Here is a 20,893-nt window from a genome sequence, read left to right on the forward strand (position 1 = left end):
ACCCTTTCAATCGCCATGCTTGGAGATTAGATTGTGAAGATTAGGGTGCAAGACTCTGCTCTGTGGTGAGATAGTAAGTCCTCTAAAGAGGCAGACAGATCAGAAGGCAAATACTCAGTCTCAGCAGATCGGGGTACTCCACTTTTGTGTGCCAGTCCAAAGCTATCACAATGACTAGAATCACTCTCTACTGCCCTTCTTCAGAGCTAGAGTTAGGAGAGGTAATAGTGGGAAAGACTACAGAATTGCTGTCCTCCACTGCAGGTGGAATGTGATCCTAAGGAACCCTCTTGGTGGATAAATCCATTGAACAGTAATCTCAATACTGCATTCTAGCCGGAGGTGAAAAGATCCAACCAGGGCACAAGCCCTTGTTGAAGATGTCTATCCATAGTTGGAAAATTCATGGTCTTCCACCAATGCCTGTCAAGCTCATCTACTTCTGCATTTAAAGACCTAGTCAGGTGATTGGCTCCCAAAGAGATTCCCCTGCTGATCCAGCTACTGCCAAAGGTGCATTGCCTCCAGGTACAAGTTTCAAGACCTTACATCGCCCTGCTTGTTCCAGTACTACATGGCAGATGTGTTTTCTATCAGGATCTGCATCCTTTTCCCCTTGATGGTCAGGCTTTCAGAGCCAAGTAGATGGTGAGAAATTCCAAGAGATGGATGTAGGGCTACTACTCCACTCGAGAAGACAGAACCTTGATTATCTACCCCAGGTGACCTTACTTAATCTGAGACAATGCACTCTTCACTACTGTGAGCTCTAGGAGTTGTATGGAGAGTGGCATGCTGCAGGACATGTTGATGTTCACCTGCAACCAACAAAGATCTAGGGATGCTTCCTTCGAGATGCAGTTGTCATCCAACAGACAGCCTTAGTGCTGTGCCCACTGGAGACTGGAAACCCACTGCATGTGCCATAGGACACAAAGAACTAGGAGGATGCATGACAAAAGAAACCCAAGAAGACTCAGAACTTTTGTTACGACGATTGAGCCCAAACACATCGTGATCATATCATATCTTCAATGTCCCAAACTCACTGCAGGAGTGTAAAGGCCTTGAACTGCACTGTTCCTAGGATTGCTCCTATGAAGAGAATCCTCTGCACAGGTGTCAGTTGAGACTTCGGATTGCTGGTAGAAAACCACAGGAATGGAATGACAGAAGGGGGATCACTGTCCAAAGGTGATCCATGACAGATTGAGACAAGCCCACCTTGAGGACCCAGTTGTCAAGGTACAGGAATTAATGTACCCCGACTGGCGAAAATGGACCACAACAATAAGAAGGCAATAAGAAGGCATTCAGAGGGCAAAGATCCAAAATTGGTCTAAGCCCACCATCCTTCTTAGGCACCAGGAAGTAGAGGGTGTAACACCTCTTTGTAATCACAAAGTCTGTTACCCTCTCAATGGCATCTTTGGCCAGGAGCAACTTGACCTCATGCAGACGGGTTGCAGCAAGAACTGCCGAAACCGGAGTAAGAATGGGTGGGATACACGAGCAGATGTAATGTATGGCAGAGCATACCCTTTTTTAACAATTTGCAGCATCCACTGATCTGAAGCGATGGATTTCCAACCAGATAGGGAAAATCAAATCCTGCTTCCTAACACATGTGTATGGTCCTGCAAGGGGAAATAGCTGCTTGGAAGCTGGTGAGGAGTTATGGGAAAATGCTGCCTTTCGAATCACCTGTAGCCTCAGACACCAGCAAGTCGTTTAGAGCCTCAAAAGCCTGAGCTGTCTGCTGAACTGATTACAAAGGCTGCTTTTATTGATAGGCCCGCAAGTAGCCTCTTAACTTTCGGTAATGCTTGTGAAACTGACCGACAAGTGAGCAAACCTAGAACCAGGCCGTAATGCAGCGGTTATTTAAGTGTTCCAGTACAGAATCAGCCTTCTCCCCACAGAGCTTGGATCCATCCAAGGATATGTACATTAGACATCCCTTGACTTTGCCTGTAAATCCAGCAGCCAAACTGGCATAATCCGTCCCACACAGACTTTGTGTTAAGGCTAGAACTTAGTACATATTTGGCTGCATCTTGTGCGTCCTGAATTGTTCAGGCAAATGTTTCCCTGGATTCTCCCAGAAGAGCCAGAAAAATCTCATTGGCCATCTCTTAAAGAGCATACACGTAATGGCAGAATAGGTTGACGTGTTACCCTGCACACTGTCTTCAGTCTTTTTGGCACCGGGTGAACCAACAAGGTTCTCCTGATCCACAGCAAATGGTGCAGAAAGAAACTAAAATCAGTGCAGAAGTTTGTGCCAATATGTGTTGCCTCACCGTGATATGTGGCCTTTGGGGTACATTTAATATGCCGACTGCCATTTAGCCACCTGCCCTGCAGCACTTACTTAAACAGCCCTGCAGATGTAAGTGGCAAAATGCCTGTCGGCACAGTGGGGAGAGCAGCAAAGAAACTGGGTGGGGTAACCCGTAAAAATAAATAAAAAAGGCGATCACCACAGGCAAACACCAGCATCCAGTATGTGCTAGTGCTTGTCGAACAGTGAGGTGTCCACAAATCCCTCAGCCTCACTTCCAAGGCGATGCAAGGCTGAAAGGGAGTTCAATTGGAAAACCTAATGGCGTGTGGGAGAAATAGTTTTGAATATCCAGATTCAGATCCAGTTTGGTGTATGAGATTATTCTTAAGGTGAGGAATCTACAGTTAGAAGTATACGTCAGAAAGTTCTGCCAGACAGCTTAAGATATCTGTAGCCACATGTGACAAAATAACTAAAAACAATCATAACCACCAGACAAAAAAGTGCTTGCTTAAAAGTGACATTGCAATAGGAAAAGGCCATGCGATAGACAGTGCCCATGTACAATTGAATATGAATTAATGAATCGCTTATTGTTCAGTTATTTAAAACTTTAACAAGAACGCAGCCAGTCTAAGCCATACAAAATATTATAGTTTAAACATAATATTTGCAGAAACATGGCCAACAATTTGCAAACATAATAAAAAAGTTTAAAACATCAAGCCCTTCTAAATAAGGATGTTGATTAAAGTACTAGAGGAAAGGTGCAAAGTGCAGTGGAATACCTTATTTTGGAAGGAACAAATGTAGTTGCCTCAGACCAAGTAAGATACCGAGATTATCACCATAATGTATTCTTGCACTTTAAGATCATTCACCTCTAAGTAGTATATGAAGTGCTCAACCCCTTCCATGCGTCAGACAGCAGGGAGCCAACCGACACCACTCTGGGCGTGTGCATCATATGGCTCCCGGCTGTCATAGCACCCAACCACGGGGTAAGTGCTGGCACTCCCCCCATGGGCCGCCCTTCATGTTGCCCCTACCGGGTAAGGCACCGGAAGCCCTTCTGCTGCTCCCCCGCCTCACCATCTACGTCATTAGGTGATACAGGACGCGCTGAAAGCCATTTGCTTCTAATGCGTCCAAGGAGGAGGAGGTGAGTTTCTCCCTGGGGAGGGGGGGTTAAAAAGAGGCATTGGAGGAAAGGAAAGGGTTTTCCTTTCCTCCGATGTCTCTTTTCAGCACTCCTGCTGCACGATCGGGCATGGGGCGTGATAGTGCAGCAGGAATGCCCACTAGACACCAGGGATTTTTTGTTTTATTTATTTTTTATGATTGTGTTGTGGGGAGCGGCCCCTTGGGAAAGAGTTTCTCCCCTTTGGGGAGCAATTTGTTTGGCCGTTTCTGCATCCTTGGGGGGAGATCGGCCCAATTAATTAAATATTTTTATTGTGTGCCCACAAGGCCACCAGGGATTTGTTTTTGTTTTATATACGTTTGTGGGGAGCAGCCCCTTATATAAGGGTCGCTCCCCTTTGAGGACCAATTTGTTTGTCCTTTTCTGCCCCCGCGGGGGGCATATCAGCCCAATTAATTGAATATTTTCATTGTGTGCCCACTAGGCCACCAGGGATTATTATTATTTTTGTTATATATGTTTGTGGAGAGCGGCCCCTTATGCAACAGTCGCTCCCCTTTGGGGAGCAATTTATTTGGCTATTTCTGCCCCCTGGGGGGCAGATAGACCCAATTAATTAAATATTTTTATTGTGTGCCCACTAGGCCACCAGGGATTTTGTTTTAATATATATGTTTGAGGGGAGCGATCCTTAGGCAAGGGTCATTCCCCTTTGGGGAGCATTTACTTTGGCAGTTTCTGCCCCCCTGGCCTAGGGGGGGCCAGGGATTTCTGATTTCAATTTATGTTGGGGAACGTCCCCTTGGGCAAGGGTCGCTCCCCTCTTTGGGGGTGAATATTTTGGCCATGTCTGCCCCCTTGGGTGTAGGTCGGCCTTATGTTTTTAGGCCCATCTGCCCCCAAGGGGGGCAGAAGCCATTAGAAACCAGGGATTTTATTTGTGTTGTTGGAGACCCGCCCATTAGGCAAGAGTCGCTCTCCTTCATGGGGTGATTATTGTGGTTGTTTATGCCCCCTTTGGGGGCAGATTGGCCATTTGTTTTTAGGCCCATCTTTTCCCAAGGGGGGCACAAGCTACTAAACACCAGATTTTTTTTTAATGTTGTTGAGGAGTGGCCTCTTGGGCAATGAGCGCTCCCATGTATGGGGTGAGTATTGCGGGCCTTTCTACACATATGTTTTCAGTAACATCCGTCCCCAAGGGGGGCAGTGGCCACTAGACACCAGGCTTTTTTTAAATGTTTGTGTTGGGGAGTGGCCCTTGGGCAAGGGTCACTTTCCCATTTAAGGGGTGCCTAGTTTCGCTGCAAAAGCTTGGAAAAATATGACGATTTTAACGTTTAGCACGTTCTTCACTGAGTTCAGAGCTGCAATACAGCTTGGTGGCAAGTTCGACCCCCGAAGGTTAAAGTCTCTCCAAAGTAGGTCTTTACTTAACTGAAACAAGAAAAGGCAGATACGATGGTTTCCTTGCTCTGAATACAGAGTTCGGACATTTCTTATTTTGTTGTGGGATTCCGCCATATCGGTGTGTGACCCAATAGATTTAACCACGACCGGACTGGCCGTAGCGGGCACCAGGCATTTCCCCACGGGCCATTTGTGTGCCTGTGGGGGATGGTTTTGCAGCAGTTCTGCAATATGCAGTATCGGCCCCCTGTAGCAAAAGCGGGAGGGGTGCTTCTTGCTTTAACCCCCACGCTCCCCCCCCACCCCCTCCCAGGGCTGGTCAAGCAGCAATCTGCCAATATTAAAAACTGTTCCATTAAAAAAACAGGTTGTGGGTGGTCTGCTATGCAGCAGCTGCCAATGAAGGAGAGCATGATAAATGCTTAACAGGCCGTATTCATTAAAACAATTATTTTCGTTCTCAATGGTCTGATTTACACATTGTGCTACTATTCATTTAATTAAAGTCATCCATGGCAGTGACGTCATCAAAAATAATTTACCTGTGAAATCCTTCTTAAAATATGGCTTTGCCCAAGAATGACTAAGCATATGTGCATTTTTGGAAAAGTTAATGGATATTAAACTCGGAGTATTCAGCATTCTTATTGCTGTAATGACATCTACAGAAAAAATCGGGCATAATAAAGAAAAAATAGACTTGGTGTCAAATTTAGCACAGTGGCATTAGGTCCATTACAAAATCTGAAAACTGCAAGTGTTGTAAACCGGTTATTAATGCAGCACACGGTATACTGCATTAAGCTTGTCGTTAGTGACATAATGTTCACCGGTTTGTCTAGTCTTGAACAGGCGTTGTGACTCAACACCCTCTCAGCCTAACCCCTTATTAAATTGGATGGGAAAAAAAATATCAGACAACATTATGGGTCAAACAAGTTCAGAACTGAAAATGCCAGAGAGCTATTTGTTATAGCAGATGCCTCAATAGTCTTCAACCAATTGTATACGGTTGTTTGGTGTACTATGGCAGAATTTCTTTGGATCGAAACCACATTTTGATTCAAAACTAAAACATGTAAATAGGTTATTCCCTGGGATTCTTAGAGGCAGTAAAAATTCTGCGTGGCATGTAAAAGGATTTCATCATACTTTCTGAGCTGTAATGGCAATTAGCCAATAATAGCACGCCCAAGGTTTGCAGTGATACTATATAAAGCAAAACGTTGAATGTCTTATAGATCACTTAACACACATCTTGATAAGCGCTGTTAATCTCTCCCAAATTTCTAGCGCTGTATGGCAATTTTTACTCTTAAACTCACCACAGCGCACACAGCCTTGGCGTGCTTCCAGCTGCACTCCAGTTTAGTTTTAGGCAGCACTAGCTGAGGCGCAATGCTTGACAAAGCATTTCAGTGCGGTGATGCGGAGCACCACACTGAAATGCGTCAGTCTAACACCTGATGCTTGATACTTGGCATGACTGCTCACGCAGGATAAAGAAGGACATTTAGCAGCCTGGTTTAACAAGTATCCTAAATGGCTTGAACTGCTTTAGATTTCACATTTAAATCGCACTAAAAAAGGAAACTACCTCGTCTTGAGATTGTTGGATCCACTTCAACACCACTCTCATATGGTGTACCGCCATTCAAAGGAAGTTCGTAGGTCCTAAAAAAAATAGAAGGACAGGCCTTTTTGTCAACTTTCACAATAGTAAAAAAGTGTGCTGCAAGCATCTTATGATTTCTTTACTAGACACAAAAAAAGTATTTGCCGCAACAAATTTGCTAGTTTTGAATGCAGCTATGGCCAAGTAGATCATTTAAGTGAAGTGGACGGAATTAATAATAGTTTTTGAAACAAATTATTCAGAAATGTCCCAGAAGCTTACTTTTTCATTGTAAAAGTATTATTTAAATAAAGTTTAATAATCACAAAGAATTTGCTCCCCTCATAGTGATTTTGCAAACAGCTTTGAATGAATCAAAAGGACCAATCGGAAGGCTTCTGAGTGAAAAGGTCACATCACTTGGGCTGAGGTAACACCGCAGTGTAGGTTAGTGACACAGAATAGGCTCTAGTCGATATAGGTGAGCATGCGTGAGGGTTATAATAAAAACAGCAATCCACAGTCAGTATGACTGCATCTAGTGAATGTTCTGTTCTTTGAGTAAAAAAACTCCAGGTCTATGGTGATCTTCATTTGGGTGAGAAATTTCTCCCTCAGATTTTTGCCTTTTGTTGCTAAAACCCATTTATGTTGGAATTAGGGCAATGTGTACTTTTTCGCTGCTAACCAGTGGTAAATTGCTTGTGCTCTGTCCTTCAAACATTGTAAAGCTAGCCCACACCTAATTGGCACATTTAATTTACTTGCAAGTCCCTGGTAAGTGGTACCACATGAACCCAGGGCCTGAAAATTAAATGTTACTAGTTGACCTGCTATTTATAGAGACAAGGGAACCCAAAGGTAATATACTAAGGACCTTGGACGTTAGATTGTTACTAAAGACAAGGGTCCCTAGAACATGAGAAATCCGAGTGAGAATCAACATACGCTAAATAGCCAATATGTTCTTTGTCCAGCTGGACAGGAATTTATTTTTTCAAATGTGAAAGATAACAATGGATAAAAAATAATGTCAAGGGGGCACAGCCTGTGACCCACAGACAACAAGACAGAACAAAAATTTTTTGGCAAGGACGAACGAAGCGGTCTGTTTCCTAGTAATCAGTGGACAGACTTGATTAATTCATGGTACCATTGTGCAATACATTGTGAGTATTTAGGAAACATATGGTACAAGAGTGTCGACGTTTCGATGCCAAAAGTTTAGATGTGTGGCATCATCTTCAGGACAGTATTATAAAATATGCCTGTCTTGAATTTATACAGTTGCCAAAGCGATGTCAGTCGGTATGGAATATCTGGAAGAATATGTCAGTAGACTAGGGGATACAGTCAACCTGAAGATGATGCCACACATCTAAAGTTTTGGCATGAATTATTCAAGTCTGTCCACTGATTACTAGGAAACAGACCTCTTCGTTCGTCCTAGCCTAAAAATTGTTGTTCTGTCTTGTTGTCTGAACCAAGAAAACTGAAGGAGGAGACTGCCCCTGTACTGTGCTATTTCTGGGGTTGGCCTGCAGTGGTTACTTTATTTGCCAAGGAAAGGGGAAGATGACTTTTGTGAACTTTTCATAATCTTGAAGAAGAATCTCTAAGGGATTGAAGTGTGCTTGCGTCCTGCCTGAAGTCTCAGGGATACAAGACTTCACCACCAGCTCCCCCTGAATTTCCTTGCTGTGAATTCTACCTGCAGAGAGGTACCTATTGTTGTTTGGGCCTTCTGAGAAGACTGTATGTCGTTGGGAGCTGGAAGCGCGACGCAATGAGGAGAAGCGTGTCGCTGCCGCTGTAGTTGCAGTCGCATCGCCGAAGAAGCGGCCCGCTGCCGCAGCAGTTTGCCATTGCCTCACCGCCGATGCGTGACGCAGCACCAGAGAAGCGTGTCACCGCCGCAGAGGTCGCCGTTGCATCACCAGAGAAGCGTGTCGCAGGGCCTGTCGAGGATTAGAAGTTACCGAGTTCGGAGCATGGCTGTCTGGCGTGCACGCATCGCATCAAACGTTGTTGCATCGCATCAAAGATGCCATATTGTCACATTGCACCAGATTATCGCGGCGCCATCTTGTCGCATCGTAAGCGGAACGCAGCAAGAAACCAACGCATCACCTTCTCTCCTGTAAGGAACCAACGCATCACCCAGCCGCGGCCGGCAGTGGGAGTACCTGCAGGGCGGTGGATAGCCGATAATATAACATTCACCACATCTGGAGTGAGAGAGAAAGAATTCAGGTTGCCCCGTTCAATCTCCAGGCATAAAGCTACAGGCTCTGGAGGTGGGGGTGTAGAACCTGCCCCTGTGACTGTGAGAGGAGGTCTGCCCTGAAAGGAAATGGAACAGAGGGTGCAATGAGAGGTGAAAAAGGTCTGTGTACCACAACCATCTTGGCCAATCCGGGGCAATTAATATGACTTGAGCCTGGTCTTGGTGAATCTTCCTCAGTACCAGAGGAATCAGGGGTATGGGAGGGAACACGTAAACAAGCTGATCTAACTGATACCCGTCCCCTAACGCTCCCCGCATTGGATACTGGAGACTGCAGAATGACAGGCAGTGCGCGATCTTGTGAGTGGCAAATAGGTCCAACCAACCACCTCCTGATGAAGACGCCACTCGTGATCGACCGAGTATTGCCGACTAGGACTGTCTGCATGCACATGCAGCACTCGCAACCATATGATTTGCAAGTACACAGATCTGTTGGTCCTGAGCACAGGACCAGAGTTGCACAGCCTTTCTCCTCCCTGTTTGTTTATGTGCCACATTGCGGTCGTGTTGTCTGTCAGAACGTGAATTGACTGACCGTGAAGGGAGGGAAGAAAGGCTTTGAGAGCCAAACGAATTGCCCGGAATTCTAGATGATTGATTTGAAACAATCTGTCCTCTGGAGACCAAACCCCCTTGATCTCCAGATCCCCAGATGAGCTCCCCACCCTAGAGTGGAGGCATCCGTTATCACTGTGGCCACCGGAGAAGGAGGAGGAAAAGGCTTCCCTTGAGACAGGTTGCCCGGAACACTCCACCATGACAGCTCCGCTGCAGCGTCTCTAGAGATCTGAACATGCGGAGGCATCACTGAAGTGCCCTCATGTGTCAGTGTGCATGGTTGACCAACAGTATGCTGGAAGCAAACAGACCGAGCAGGCGCAAAACCTTCAGGACTGGAAGAGCTGCTCCATCTTGAAACATTGGAATCATAGTCTAGATGTCTAGAATCCTCTGAGGAGGCAGGAAAGTATGACTCACAGTAGTAGTAGTAGTAGTGTGGATTACCAGTCCACATAGGGTAGCCTGGCACAGAGTAGGAAGGACTATTCTCCAAGGCACATTGTGTTAAGCTTGCATCACACTTCGCATAGTAACTCAGCGCCCAACCACTAAAAATGACACTACACCAGTTTAGAAAAATACAGTTTGCTATATAAAAGAAATCTTTAGTATGTCTTTGTCTTTTAGCAGTGTTTAAATTCAGTACATTAAATATCTCCACATTCGATTATTGGTATATGCAAAGTTTCACATGGCATTAATAGTACCTTTCTCCCCCAAATGAAAGGAGCTCAATAATAACTCCTGCACCCTAAGCAGGCAGTGCATATTCCACAGTTTTAGATAAGGTAAACAGCAGGTATAAAACATCCTTACAATGAGGCAAGGCTGTACGTTACCCTTGAGGTCTCAATGATATTACAAGCAGGAAGATACAGGTTTTCAGCAACAGTTCCACTAAAGGCCCACTTGTAACTTGGTTCAAACAGCTGGATATCTGAATAGAGACAGGCAGGATATTAAATCATTTCAAAAAGCCATAAAGCTTGCTCTAAACCCCCAGTGGATTAACAGGTTTCATAGTGACACTCTCAGGCTCTGATAGATCTGCATAAAAGAAACAACCCCACAATCAATGCTTTCTTATTCCAGGAATAGCCCTGTTCCCCTGGCTTTCATTAGCGGTAAATTAACCCTCCATTCAGAAACCTCTCTCCCTCAGACGACTTTGCCCAAGCAGGGAAGGTACTGAAATCAGTGAGTCACGTACTTATGGGTTAATGTCCATGGCGTAGTTTATCATATAGGAGATGTCCCAGAGCCGGGGTGCTACTTCATGGCCAATATCGCTGCCCCCGCTTAAGGCCCCAATATCGTTCTTCTCCTCCCGCCAGACTAGAGGCCCCAGCTTACTTTTTCCTGGTAGTTCTAGCGGTCCGCTTACAGCTTGTGTCCGATCCGTTGACCGGGGACTGGAGAAGTCTCCGCTACCAGCGGAGCTGCACGGCCTACTGACCGGAGTTAAACCTTGTCGCTTTCGCTTCGCCGGGCTTCAGGGCGTCAGTCAGCTCTCCCGGAAGTCTCTTCCCGCCATCTACACACGCACGAAGGACTCCGCCCACAGCCGGCCTCCTTTAGCCTCTCCCCGCCTCTTCCGTCGTCATAGCGATCTTGTCAGCAAAGTTCCTGCAGCTGAAGGGGCTGGTGTCAGGGTCTCTCCCGCGAAGGAAAGGGTCACAGTTAGCGACAGTGGGCGCCTCTCTCACGGCACTCCAGAGCCCCTACGGTGAGTTCTTCTTCCCGTGACAGGGTTCTCTCAGGGATCTGGGCTCCGAGTAGATGTCTTAGGGACTTGCCGCACTGCTGGATAGTATGCTACAAGCGGAGTTTGGGAATTGACAGATAACACCACTGTTCTTGGTGTCTTCACAGGATCAGTTGCTCCCGCTTTCGTGTTCCCCAGTCCAGCTATCTACAACTTCTCTAGAGGTGGCTCAGGGACGATTTATCAGGGACACTAGCAAGGTTTAGGGAGCAAGTGGTAATCCAGCGATGGCAGGGTTAGGTCAAAAGGTAGGGGGTCACGTCATTAAAGAGGGGCAGCCGGCCCAAGGGATGGTCTACCCTCACCCAGTGCGCCTTTCTCCACACGCTATCGCCTCACTCCTCACCAAGTTCAACTCAAGCTCCCTGGTCATTCTAAAATGGCCGCCCTGATTCTGACCTTTTATAGACTGGGCTCTGGTTGCTAGAACTAACTGGAAGGTTCTAGAACTTCCCCACTGTAGTCCTATGGCTCAGGATCCTGAGGTAAAATGTTGACAGTTAGAAGCCTCCATTTTGGGTCTCCCTATTTTCCATTTCAAAGGAGCACCTGTGCCTGAGGATATATGGAGTTGATGAGGCACCCAAAGCCCTAAGGACAACACCAAAAAGTATAGTGGACACAAAAACAAACAAGGGTTAGGAGGCCAAAAAGGGGACAAAATAAATAAATAAATAGGAGGGACCAACCAAAGGGCTGACAGGTCTAACAAGTGTTAGACAAAAAGAGGGAGTTCTCAAAAGGCCCCCAAAACAGTTCTCAAGGAAGGGGATCAGGATTCACTCCTAGGGCCAACCCGCAGAAAAACCCTCATCCTGACCACAGTCAGCAGCCAAGGTTGTCCGCTGTTATGAATGTGGTGGAGTTGGGCACTATAAAGGAGATGTCAAGTGCCCAAAGAGAATACCCCCTCCCACTGGAGGAAAAACCCCGGGAGTAGCTAGTGTAGAGCTCGGGGAGGAGTTGCCCTTAGATAAGGGAGGGGAGTGGGCGGGAGTCACTTTAGTGTCCCTGGGAGACAGAGAGATGGTTCCCAAGATCCAGGTGCCCCCAAATACTACCAAGTATGGGCAATGGGTCACCATCAATGGCCAAAGAGGGGAAGCTCTGAGGAACACAGGTGCCAGTATGACTATGGTAAGGAGTCATCTGGTGTCCCCAGAGCAGGTGATCCCAAACGTACTCCACCCCGCCGCGATGGCTGACGGCAGAATGGGCCACTACCCTGTGGCCGAAGTTCCCTTTGAGTGGGAAGGGAACGCAGGTCCTCTTCGAGTTGCCGTAAGCCCTGCCGTGCCAGTCGATTGTCTGTTGGGGAATGATCTGGAGCACAATGCTTGGAAGGAGGTGAAATACCGGACTCACTCAGAGATGCTGGGTACACCTGACTGGGCCTGTGCCAGCACACGGTCCTCGACTACCCGGAGGGGGAGTTCGCCAGGGCTGGAGCCTGGGACAAAGGCACAGCCAGCTGCCAAAAAGGGAAAGATCCGGGGACAGGAGACACCTGCCTCGGCATCCACGCCCCGTGAGATGGATGGGCCACCTGAGGTGGTGGACCCGGAGTCCACGGAGGGGGATGTTGTCTCCCTGGAGAACCTATCGATCCCTGCCGAATGGCACGTGGAGGGGGGCCTACCAGGGAAGAGTTTTGTCAGGGCCAGAAGGAGTGCCCTACCCTTGAGGGTCTAAGGCGACAGGCCGAAGCCCAGGAAGCAGGTAACATTGCAGGGAACTACCACATTTACTGGGAGGATGGTCTTCTCTACAGTGAACCCAAGGCACCAGTGCACGGTTCGTCACGGGCCTTAGTCGTCCCTCAACATTACCGAGCCTTTCTTTTAGAATAGGCTCACGAGATACCCTTGGCAGGACACCTGGGTCAGGACAAGACCTTTGCCCGGCTTGTCCCCCATTTTTACTAGCCTCAAATGAGGGTAGCGTCCGACACTTATTGTAGGACGTGTGTGTCTTGCCAAGCCAGTGGGAAAACAGGGGTTAAGCTAAAAGCTCCCCTGGAACCACTGCCTGTCGTTAGCACCCCCTTTGAAAGGGTGGGCATCGACATTGTTGGGCCATTGGATCCACCCACTTTAGCTGGTCACAGGTTTATCCTGGTTCTGGTGGATCACGCCACTCGGTACCCAGAGGCAATTCCTTTGAGGACCGTTACTGCACCTGCAGTGGCTAGGGCCCTGATGGGGATTTTTACCCGAGTGGCTTTCCCCAAGGAAGTTGTGTCCGACAGGGGGACCAACTTCATGTCGGCCTACATGCGGGCTATGTGGAAGGAGTGTGGGGTTACCTACCGGTTGTCCACTCCTTACCACCCCCAGACCAATGGTCTGATGGAAAGGTTCAATAAAACCTTGAAGGGCATGATCAGAAGTCTGCCTGAGAGCAGGCGGAGGAAATGGGACGTCCTCCTACCCTGTCTGTTGTTCTCATACAGGGAAGTGCCACAGAAAGGAGTGGGCTTCAGCCCCTTCGAACTTCTGTATGGGCACCCTGTTCGCCGACCTCTCAGTCTGGTGAAAGACGGATGGGAAAAGACTCCCCGGAAGCTTCCCCAGGATGTGGTGAGCTACATGCTGGCCTTCCGGAGCCAAATGGCTAAATTGTGGAAGCAAGCTTCTGACAACTTGGAAGCCAGCCAGGCAGTTATGAAAGAGTGGTATGACCACAATGCTCACCCGGTGGAGTTAGAGCCTGGCCAGAAAGTGTGGGTGATGGAGCCTGGAGAGCTTAGTGCCCTCCAGGATCACTGGACAGGCCCCTTTGAGGTGATTGAGAAGAAGGGCAAGGCCACTTATTTAGTGGATCTTAAGACCCCCAGGCAGCCCCATCGGGTGCTCCATGCCAACCGCCTCGAACCCCACCATGAGAGGCCGAGGTCATCTTGATGATGGTGACTGATGGAGCAGAGGAAGAGGAAAGTGAGCCTCTCCCTGATCTGTTTTCTTCTCAAGAAAAGGATGGGTCTGTGGAGGGAGTGATTCTCTCACCATCCCTAACTCCTGAACAGCGGAGGGACTGCCTCCAAGTCCTGGAGCAATATTCCTCGCTGTTCTCCCTTATCCCGGGAAGGACCCACCTGTGTACTCATGATGTGGACACAGGAGACAGCCCACCTGTGTAGTCTAAGCCCTACCGGCTGTCAGATAAGGTGAAGGCCAGCATTCACAGTGAAGTCACTAAGATGCTGGAGCTAGGAGTGATTGAACCTTCAAGTAGCCCCTGGTCCAGTCCGGTGGTTCTGGTACCAAAAGCTGCCCCGCCGGGCACCACTCCAGAACTCAGGTTCTGTGTGGTTTACCGGGGACTGAATTCAGTGACTAAGACTGATGCCCATCCAATCCCTAGGGCGGATGAGCTCATTGACCGGCTGGGAGCTGCCCAATATCTGAGTACTTTTGACCTCACATCAGGGTACTGGCAGATCTCCCTTACAGATGGAGCAAGGGAAAGGTCAGCCTTCTCCACACCTGAGGGCCACTACCAGTTCTGTGTGATGCCCTTTGGGCTCAAGAACGCTCCTGCCACTTTTCAGCGGCTGGTGAACAAGGTCCTCTCCGGGATGGAGGCCTTCTCTGCTGCTGATCTAGATGACATTGCTGTCTTCAGCAGCAGCTGGGAGGACCACTTGTGTCACCTACAGGCTGTTCTCCAAGCCTTGAAACAGGCTGGCTTGACAATCAAGGCCAGCAAATGCCAGATTGGGCAGGGGTCGGTAGTGTACCTAGGCCATTTGGTGGGCAGGGGAACGGTGCAGCCCCTCCAGGCTAAGATTGAGGCTATCATGGCCTGGGAGCCCCCCAAGACCCAAAGCGAGGTCCGAGCATTCTTGGGCCTGACAGGATATTACCATCGCTTTGTGAAGGGGTATGGCACAATTGTGGCACCCCTAACTGAACTCACATCCAAGAAGCAACCCCGACGGGTAGTCTGGACAGAGGCCTGGCAACGAGCCTTTGACACCTTGAAGCAAGCAATGTGCGCAGCTCGAGTCCTAAGGGCCCCTGATTTTTCTAAGGAGGTTATCGTCCAAACAGATGCATCAGAGCATGGCATTGGGGCAGTGTTATCGCAACTCAATTAAGAGGGCCTAGACCAACCTGTGGTCTTCTTGTCCAGGAGACTACTTCCCCGGGAACAGAGGTGGAGTGCGATAGAGCGGGAAGCCTTTGCGGTAGTATGGGCTCTAAAGAAGCTGCGGCCATACCGGTTTGCCTCGCACTTCCTTGTACAGACGGACCACCGCCCCCTTCGTTGGCTGATGCAAATGAAGGGAGGGAATCCCAAGTTGTTGAGATGGTCCATCTCCCTACAGGGAATGGACTTCCGGGTGGAACATCGGCCTGGAGTGGACCACGCCAATGCAAATGGTCTTTCTAGGTATTTCCGCCTCAGTGATGAGAACTCCCAAGGGGTTGGGTAGCTCTCCCCACTTTCAGCTGGGGGGGGACGCGTGTTAGACCTGTCAGCCCTTTGGGTGGTCCCTCCTATTTATTTATTTTGTCCCCTTTTTGGCCTTCTAACTCGTTTGTTTTTGTGTCCACTATACTTTTTGGTGTTGTCCTTAGGGCTTTGGGTGCCTCATCAACTCCATATATCCTCAGGCACAGGTGCTCCTTTAAAATGGAGAATAGGGAGACCCAAAATGGAGGCTTCTAACTGTCAACATTTTACCTCAGGATCCTGAGCCATAGGACTACAATGGGGAAGTTCTAGAACCTTCCAGTTAGTTCTAGCAACCAGAGCCCAGTCTATAAAAGGTCAGAACCAGGGCGGCCATTTTAGAATGACCAGGGAGCTTGAGTTGAACTTGGTGAGGAGTGAGGCGATAGCGTGAGGAGTGAGGCGATAGCATGGGGAGGAAGGCGCACTGAGTGAGGGTAGACCATCCCTTAGGCTGGCTGCCCCTCTTTAATGACGTGACCCCCTACCTTTTGACCTAACCCTGCCATCGCTGGATTACCACTAGCTCCCTAAACCTTGCTAGTGTCCCTGATAAATCATCCCTGAGCCACCTCTAGAGAAGTTGTAGATAGCTGGACTGGGGAACACGAAAGCGGGAGCAACTGATCCTGTGAAGACACCAAGAACAGTGGTTTTATCTGACAATTCCCAACTCCGCTTGTAGCGTACTATCCAGCAGTGCGGCAAGTTCCTAAGACATCTACTTGGAGCCCAGATCCCTGAGAGAACCCTGTCACGGGAAGAAGAACTCACCGTAGGGGCTCTGGAGTGCCGTAAGAGAGGCGCCCACTGTCGCTAACCGTGACCCTTTCCTTCGCGGGAGAGTCCCTGACCCAAGCCCCTTCAGCTGCAGGAACTTTGCTGACAAGATCGCTATGACGACGGAAGAGGCGGGGAGAGGCTAAAGGAGGCCGGCTGTGGGCGGAGTCCTTCGTGCGTGTGGAGACGGCGAGAAGAGACTTCCGGAAGAGCTGACTGACGCCCTGAAGACCGGCAAAGCGAAAGCAGCAAGGTTTAACTCCGGTCAGTAAGACGTGCAGCTCCGCTGGTAGCGGAGACTTCTCCGGTCCCCGGTCAACGGATCGGACACAAGCTGTAAGCGGACCAATAGAACTACCAGGAAAAAGTACGCTGGGGCCTCTAGTCTGGCGGGAGGAGAAGAACGATATTGGGGCCTTAAGCAGGGGCAGCGATATTGGCCATGAAGTAGCATCTCCTATATGATAAACTACGCCATGGACATTAACCCATAAATACGTGACTCACTGATTTCAGTACCTTCCCTGCTTGGGCAAAGTCGTCTGAGGGAGAGAGGTTTCTGAATGGAGGGTTAATTTACCACTAATGAAAGCCAGGGGAACAGGGCTATTCCTGGAATAAGAAAGCATTGATTGTGGGGTTGTTTCTTTTATGCAGATCTATCAGAGCCTGAAAGTGTCACTATGAAACCTGTTAATCCACTGGGGTTTTAGAGCAAGCTTAATGGCTTTTTGAAATGATTTAATATCCTGCCTGTCTCTATTCAGATATCCAGCTGTTTGAACCAAGTTACAAGTGGGCCTTTAGTGGAACTGTTGCTGAAAACCTGTATCTTCCTGCTTGTAATATCATTGAGACCTCAAGGGTAACGTACAGCCTTGCCTCATTGTAAGGAAGTTTTATACCTTCTGTTTACCTTATCTAAAACTGTGGAATATACACTGCCTGCTTATGGTGCAGGAGTTATTATTGAGCTCCTTTCATTTGGGGGAGAAAGGTACTATTAATGCCATGTGAAACTTTGCATATACCAATAATCGAATGTGGAGATATTTAATGTACTGAAATTAAACACTGCTAAAAGACAAAGACATACTAAAGATTTCTTTTATAAAGCAAACCGTATTTTTCTAAACTGGTGTAGTGTCATTTTTAGTGGTTGGGCGCTGAGTTACTATGCGAAGTGTGATGCAAGCTTAACACAATGTGCCTTGAAGAATAGTCCTTTCTACTCTTTGCCAGGCTACCCTATGTGGACTGGTAATCCAGGTCCAACAGCATGGCTGACCAACAGTATGCTGGAAGCAAACAGACCGAGCAGGCGCAAAACCTTCAGGACTGGAAGAGCTGCTCCATCTTGAAACATTGGAATCATAGTCTAGATGTCTAGAATCCTCTGAGGAGGCAGGAAAGTATGACTCACAGTAGTGTCCAGTACTGCCCCTATGAACAGGTTGCACTGAGAGGGCACCAGGTGAGATTGGGTACATTTATCGAAAAACCCAAGTCGAACAACAGCCGCATTGTCACTTGCAGATGATGCAGCACTATCTCTGGCAACTTTGCTTTAAGCAGCCAGTCGTCCAGATAGGGGAAAACAGGAGTCGCCGACCCCCTGAGATGTGCTGCTACCACTGCCATCACCTTTTGAAAAACCTGTGGTGTGTATGCAAGACTGAACGGAAGGACAGCAAATTAGTATTGTTGGTATCCCACCTTAAAACTGAGATACTTCTGATGCAACTTTAGGATGGGAATGTGAAAATACGCACCCTGTAAATCGATCGATCAACACCATCCAGTCTTCCTGTTGCAGCGCCAGATGAACCTGAGCTAGGGTCAACATCTTGAATTTCTCCTTGTTGAAGTAAAAATTCAGGATCCTGAGGTCTAGGATCGGTCTCAATCGTCCGTCCTTTTTGGGGATCAGGACATACCAGGAGTAGCATCCCTGACCCCTTTCCTGCTCCGGAACCACCTCTATCGCACCTTTCTGTAGTAAAGATAGAACCTTCTGCTGCAGGAGCAACAGAAGGTCCTCCGAACACCAACTCTCATGAGGGGGGAAAGGAGGGTGAAACTCCCGGAAAGGAAGGGTGTATCCATTTTCGACGAGATCCAAAACCCAGGGATCTGATGTAACAGATTTCCAATTTCGTAGAAAATGGGACACCCTCCCTCCCACAGGTACAACATGCTTTGGGGATCTAGAGCTGCTTCCCTGCAAAACCAGTTGGGAGAACAGGAGAGGGGGACGAGGAGGAGGAGACATGTTGGTGAGGTGAGCCTCGCAGGCGACCCCTACTTTTGCCTCTGTATGTTCTATACAGCGGGTTCGCCTACTGTTGTTTTCGCTGCTGCTGCTGTCGAGCCCAACATGGAGTAGCCTTTCCAAAGCCCGATATCTACGGTAACCAAAGCCCCTAGGTTGAGACAGCAGTCCTAGAGATCTAGCAGTGGCTCTACTGTCTTTAAAGCGCTGTAGCGATGAGTCCGCCTTGGATCTGGAAAGTCTAGAGCCATCAAAAGGTAAATCCAAAAGGGCGGCCTGAACATCCGGAGAGAAACCAGACTCGTCAGCCAGGCATGCCTCCTAGTAGCAACTGAGGAAACCCAGATTAAATAACCTGACTGGCCCCAGCTTGAGTGTCCAACGGCACCTCTGCAAAATGGCGCTGGACATCCTCTGGGAGTTTAGGGATCACCTTTTTAGCCAAATCCATCAACGCAGGGATGTAGCGCCCCATTAGGCATGTTGCATTTGTTGACTTTAAAGACATACTGGCTGATGAAAATAGCTTTTTCGCCGACTGTTCCATCTTTTTTTAAATCCTCTCTCAAGGAGTGGACAGAAAAGAGCCAGATGATTGCTCCGATGAGCATGATGCCTAAACTACCAATCTCTGAGGAGAAGGGTGCATGGATAAAAAAGCTGGATGCCCAGGCATAACTTTGTACCACCTTCCCACTGACCTGGACACAGCTGGGACAGACATAGGCTTTTGCCATACTTCTAGAATGGGCTCCGTCAAAGCTTCATTGCAAGGGAGAGGAGGCTTCATTACGATGAAGGGTTAGTGAAGAACCTCTGTCAAGATGTTTGATTTAATCTCAGCAGTGGGCAACTGTAAGTCCAGAAGATCAGCCGCATTCCTGATGACAGAGTGGTAGGAAGAGACCCCTGTGAAGGAAGAATCTTAGGAGAAGAAAGATCCCACTCTGGCAACGTATCAAGCTTAGTAGCTTCCTGAAGCCCTTCAAAGTTATGCATGGGATCCACTATTTCCCCTTCTTCAGCCCCTTCCTGCTGCTCCGGGAACTCTTCCTCCTCCAGAAGCCTCCGTGCCTCCCTTCTTGACGTTATCTTGGGTATCGGCATTGGCAGTGCCAGGTGCAGCTTCGATGACATCGGAGCTGGCATCGATGAAGACCCTCCAGGTGCCGCATGAAGTCAAGACGGCACCGGACCAGAGCCCAATGGCGCCGGAGAATAATCCATCCTTCCCTCATGGGGGGTCATTGGCACAGCTTGGGGGCACTTTCAAACAGCGTACCTGCCAGCAGAGGAGGCTCCGGATTGTTGACGCTCTCCCCTGCCGCCGAGAGCTCACGGCTGCCGAGTGGGGAGGAGCGCTGCACCAGGACTACACTTCCCAGCGTCCCAGCACTACCGGGACCGGGACGCTGCCTCCTGACCCGTGCAGCTTCCGCCCGGAGGTGCATAAACACCAGGAGCACCTCCGGTGGAGCGGGGGTCATTGGCACAGCTTGGGGGCACTTTCAAACAGCATACCTGCCAGCAGAGGAGGCTCCGGATTGTTGACGCTCTCCCCTGCCGCCGAGGGCTCACGGCTGCCGAGTGGGGAGGAGCGCTGCACCAGGACTACACTTCCCAGCGTCCCAGCACTACCGGGACCGGGACGCCGCCTCCTGACCCGTGCAGCTTCCGCCCGGAGGTGCATAAACACCAGGAGCACCTCTGGTGGAGCGGGGGTCATTGGCACAGCTTGGGGGCACTTTCAAACAGCGTACCTGCCAGCAGAGGAGGCTCCGGATTGTTGACGCTCTCCCCTGCCGCCGAGGGCTCACGGCTGCCGAGTGGGGAGGAGCGCTGCACCAGGACTACACTTCCCAGCGTCCCAGCACTAACGGGACCGGGACGCCGCCTCCTGACCCGTGCAGCTTCCGCCCGGAGGTGCATAAACACCAGGAGCACCTCCCGCGTCGCGGGACGCGCGCGAGCGAAGCCGGGCGGAGCCCGGGCAGAGGGCGGGCCGTCTGTGGCCGTCCGGGGACGAAGAGGGACGGGACGGGCCACCCCCCTTACGACCAGGATCCAGGACACAAGATCAAAATGGGTAAGAGAAAATTACCCTCCCCTACTGTTGGCAGGACACCTAAGGTTAAGGCTCCCAGGAAATCCAATAGCATCCTTTCCTTTCTGACTTCGGAGGTGGGGAAGTTGACAACTGAAATCGCTAGAACTGAACGCAAACTGGGATTAGAACCATCGCCGACTAGTAAGGAGGACATAAGTCAACCGCAAATTGGTACTAAAACTATCCCTCTTGAACCGAGGATTG

At 49.1% G+C, this 20,893-nt stretch overlaps 1 protein-coding gene across 1 annotated transcript in view; it reads right to left on the bottom strand.

The window, feature by feature from the left end:
* Positions 1 to 20,893, bottom strand: part of NPHP1 (nephrocystin 1) — a 695,982-nt gene that overhangs the window by 176,592 nt on the left and 498,497 nt on the right. Inside the window, exon 15 of the mRNA XM_078648761.1 lies at positions 6,439 to 6,515. Within this exon, the coding sequence (XP_078504887.1) occupies positions 6,439 to 6,515 (77 nt within the window). The remainder of the gene's footprint in view (positions 1 to 6,438; positions 6,516 to 20,893) is intronic.

The sequence above is a fragment of the Lissotriton helveticus genome, chromosome 6, assembly GCF_964261635.1.
Source record: "Lissotriton helveticus chromosome 6, aLisHel1.1, whole genome shotgun sequence".
NCBI classification, from domain to species: domain Eukaryota; kingdom Metazoa; phylum Chordata; class Amphibia; order Caudata; family Salamandridae; genus Lissotriton; species Lissotriton helveticus.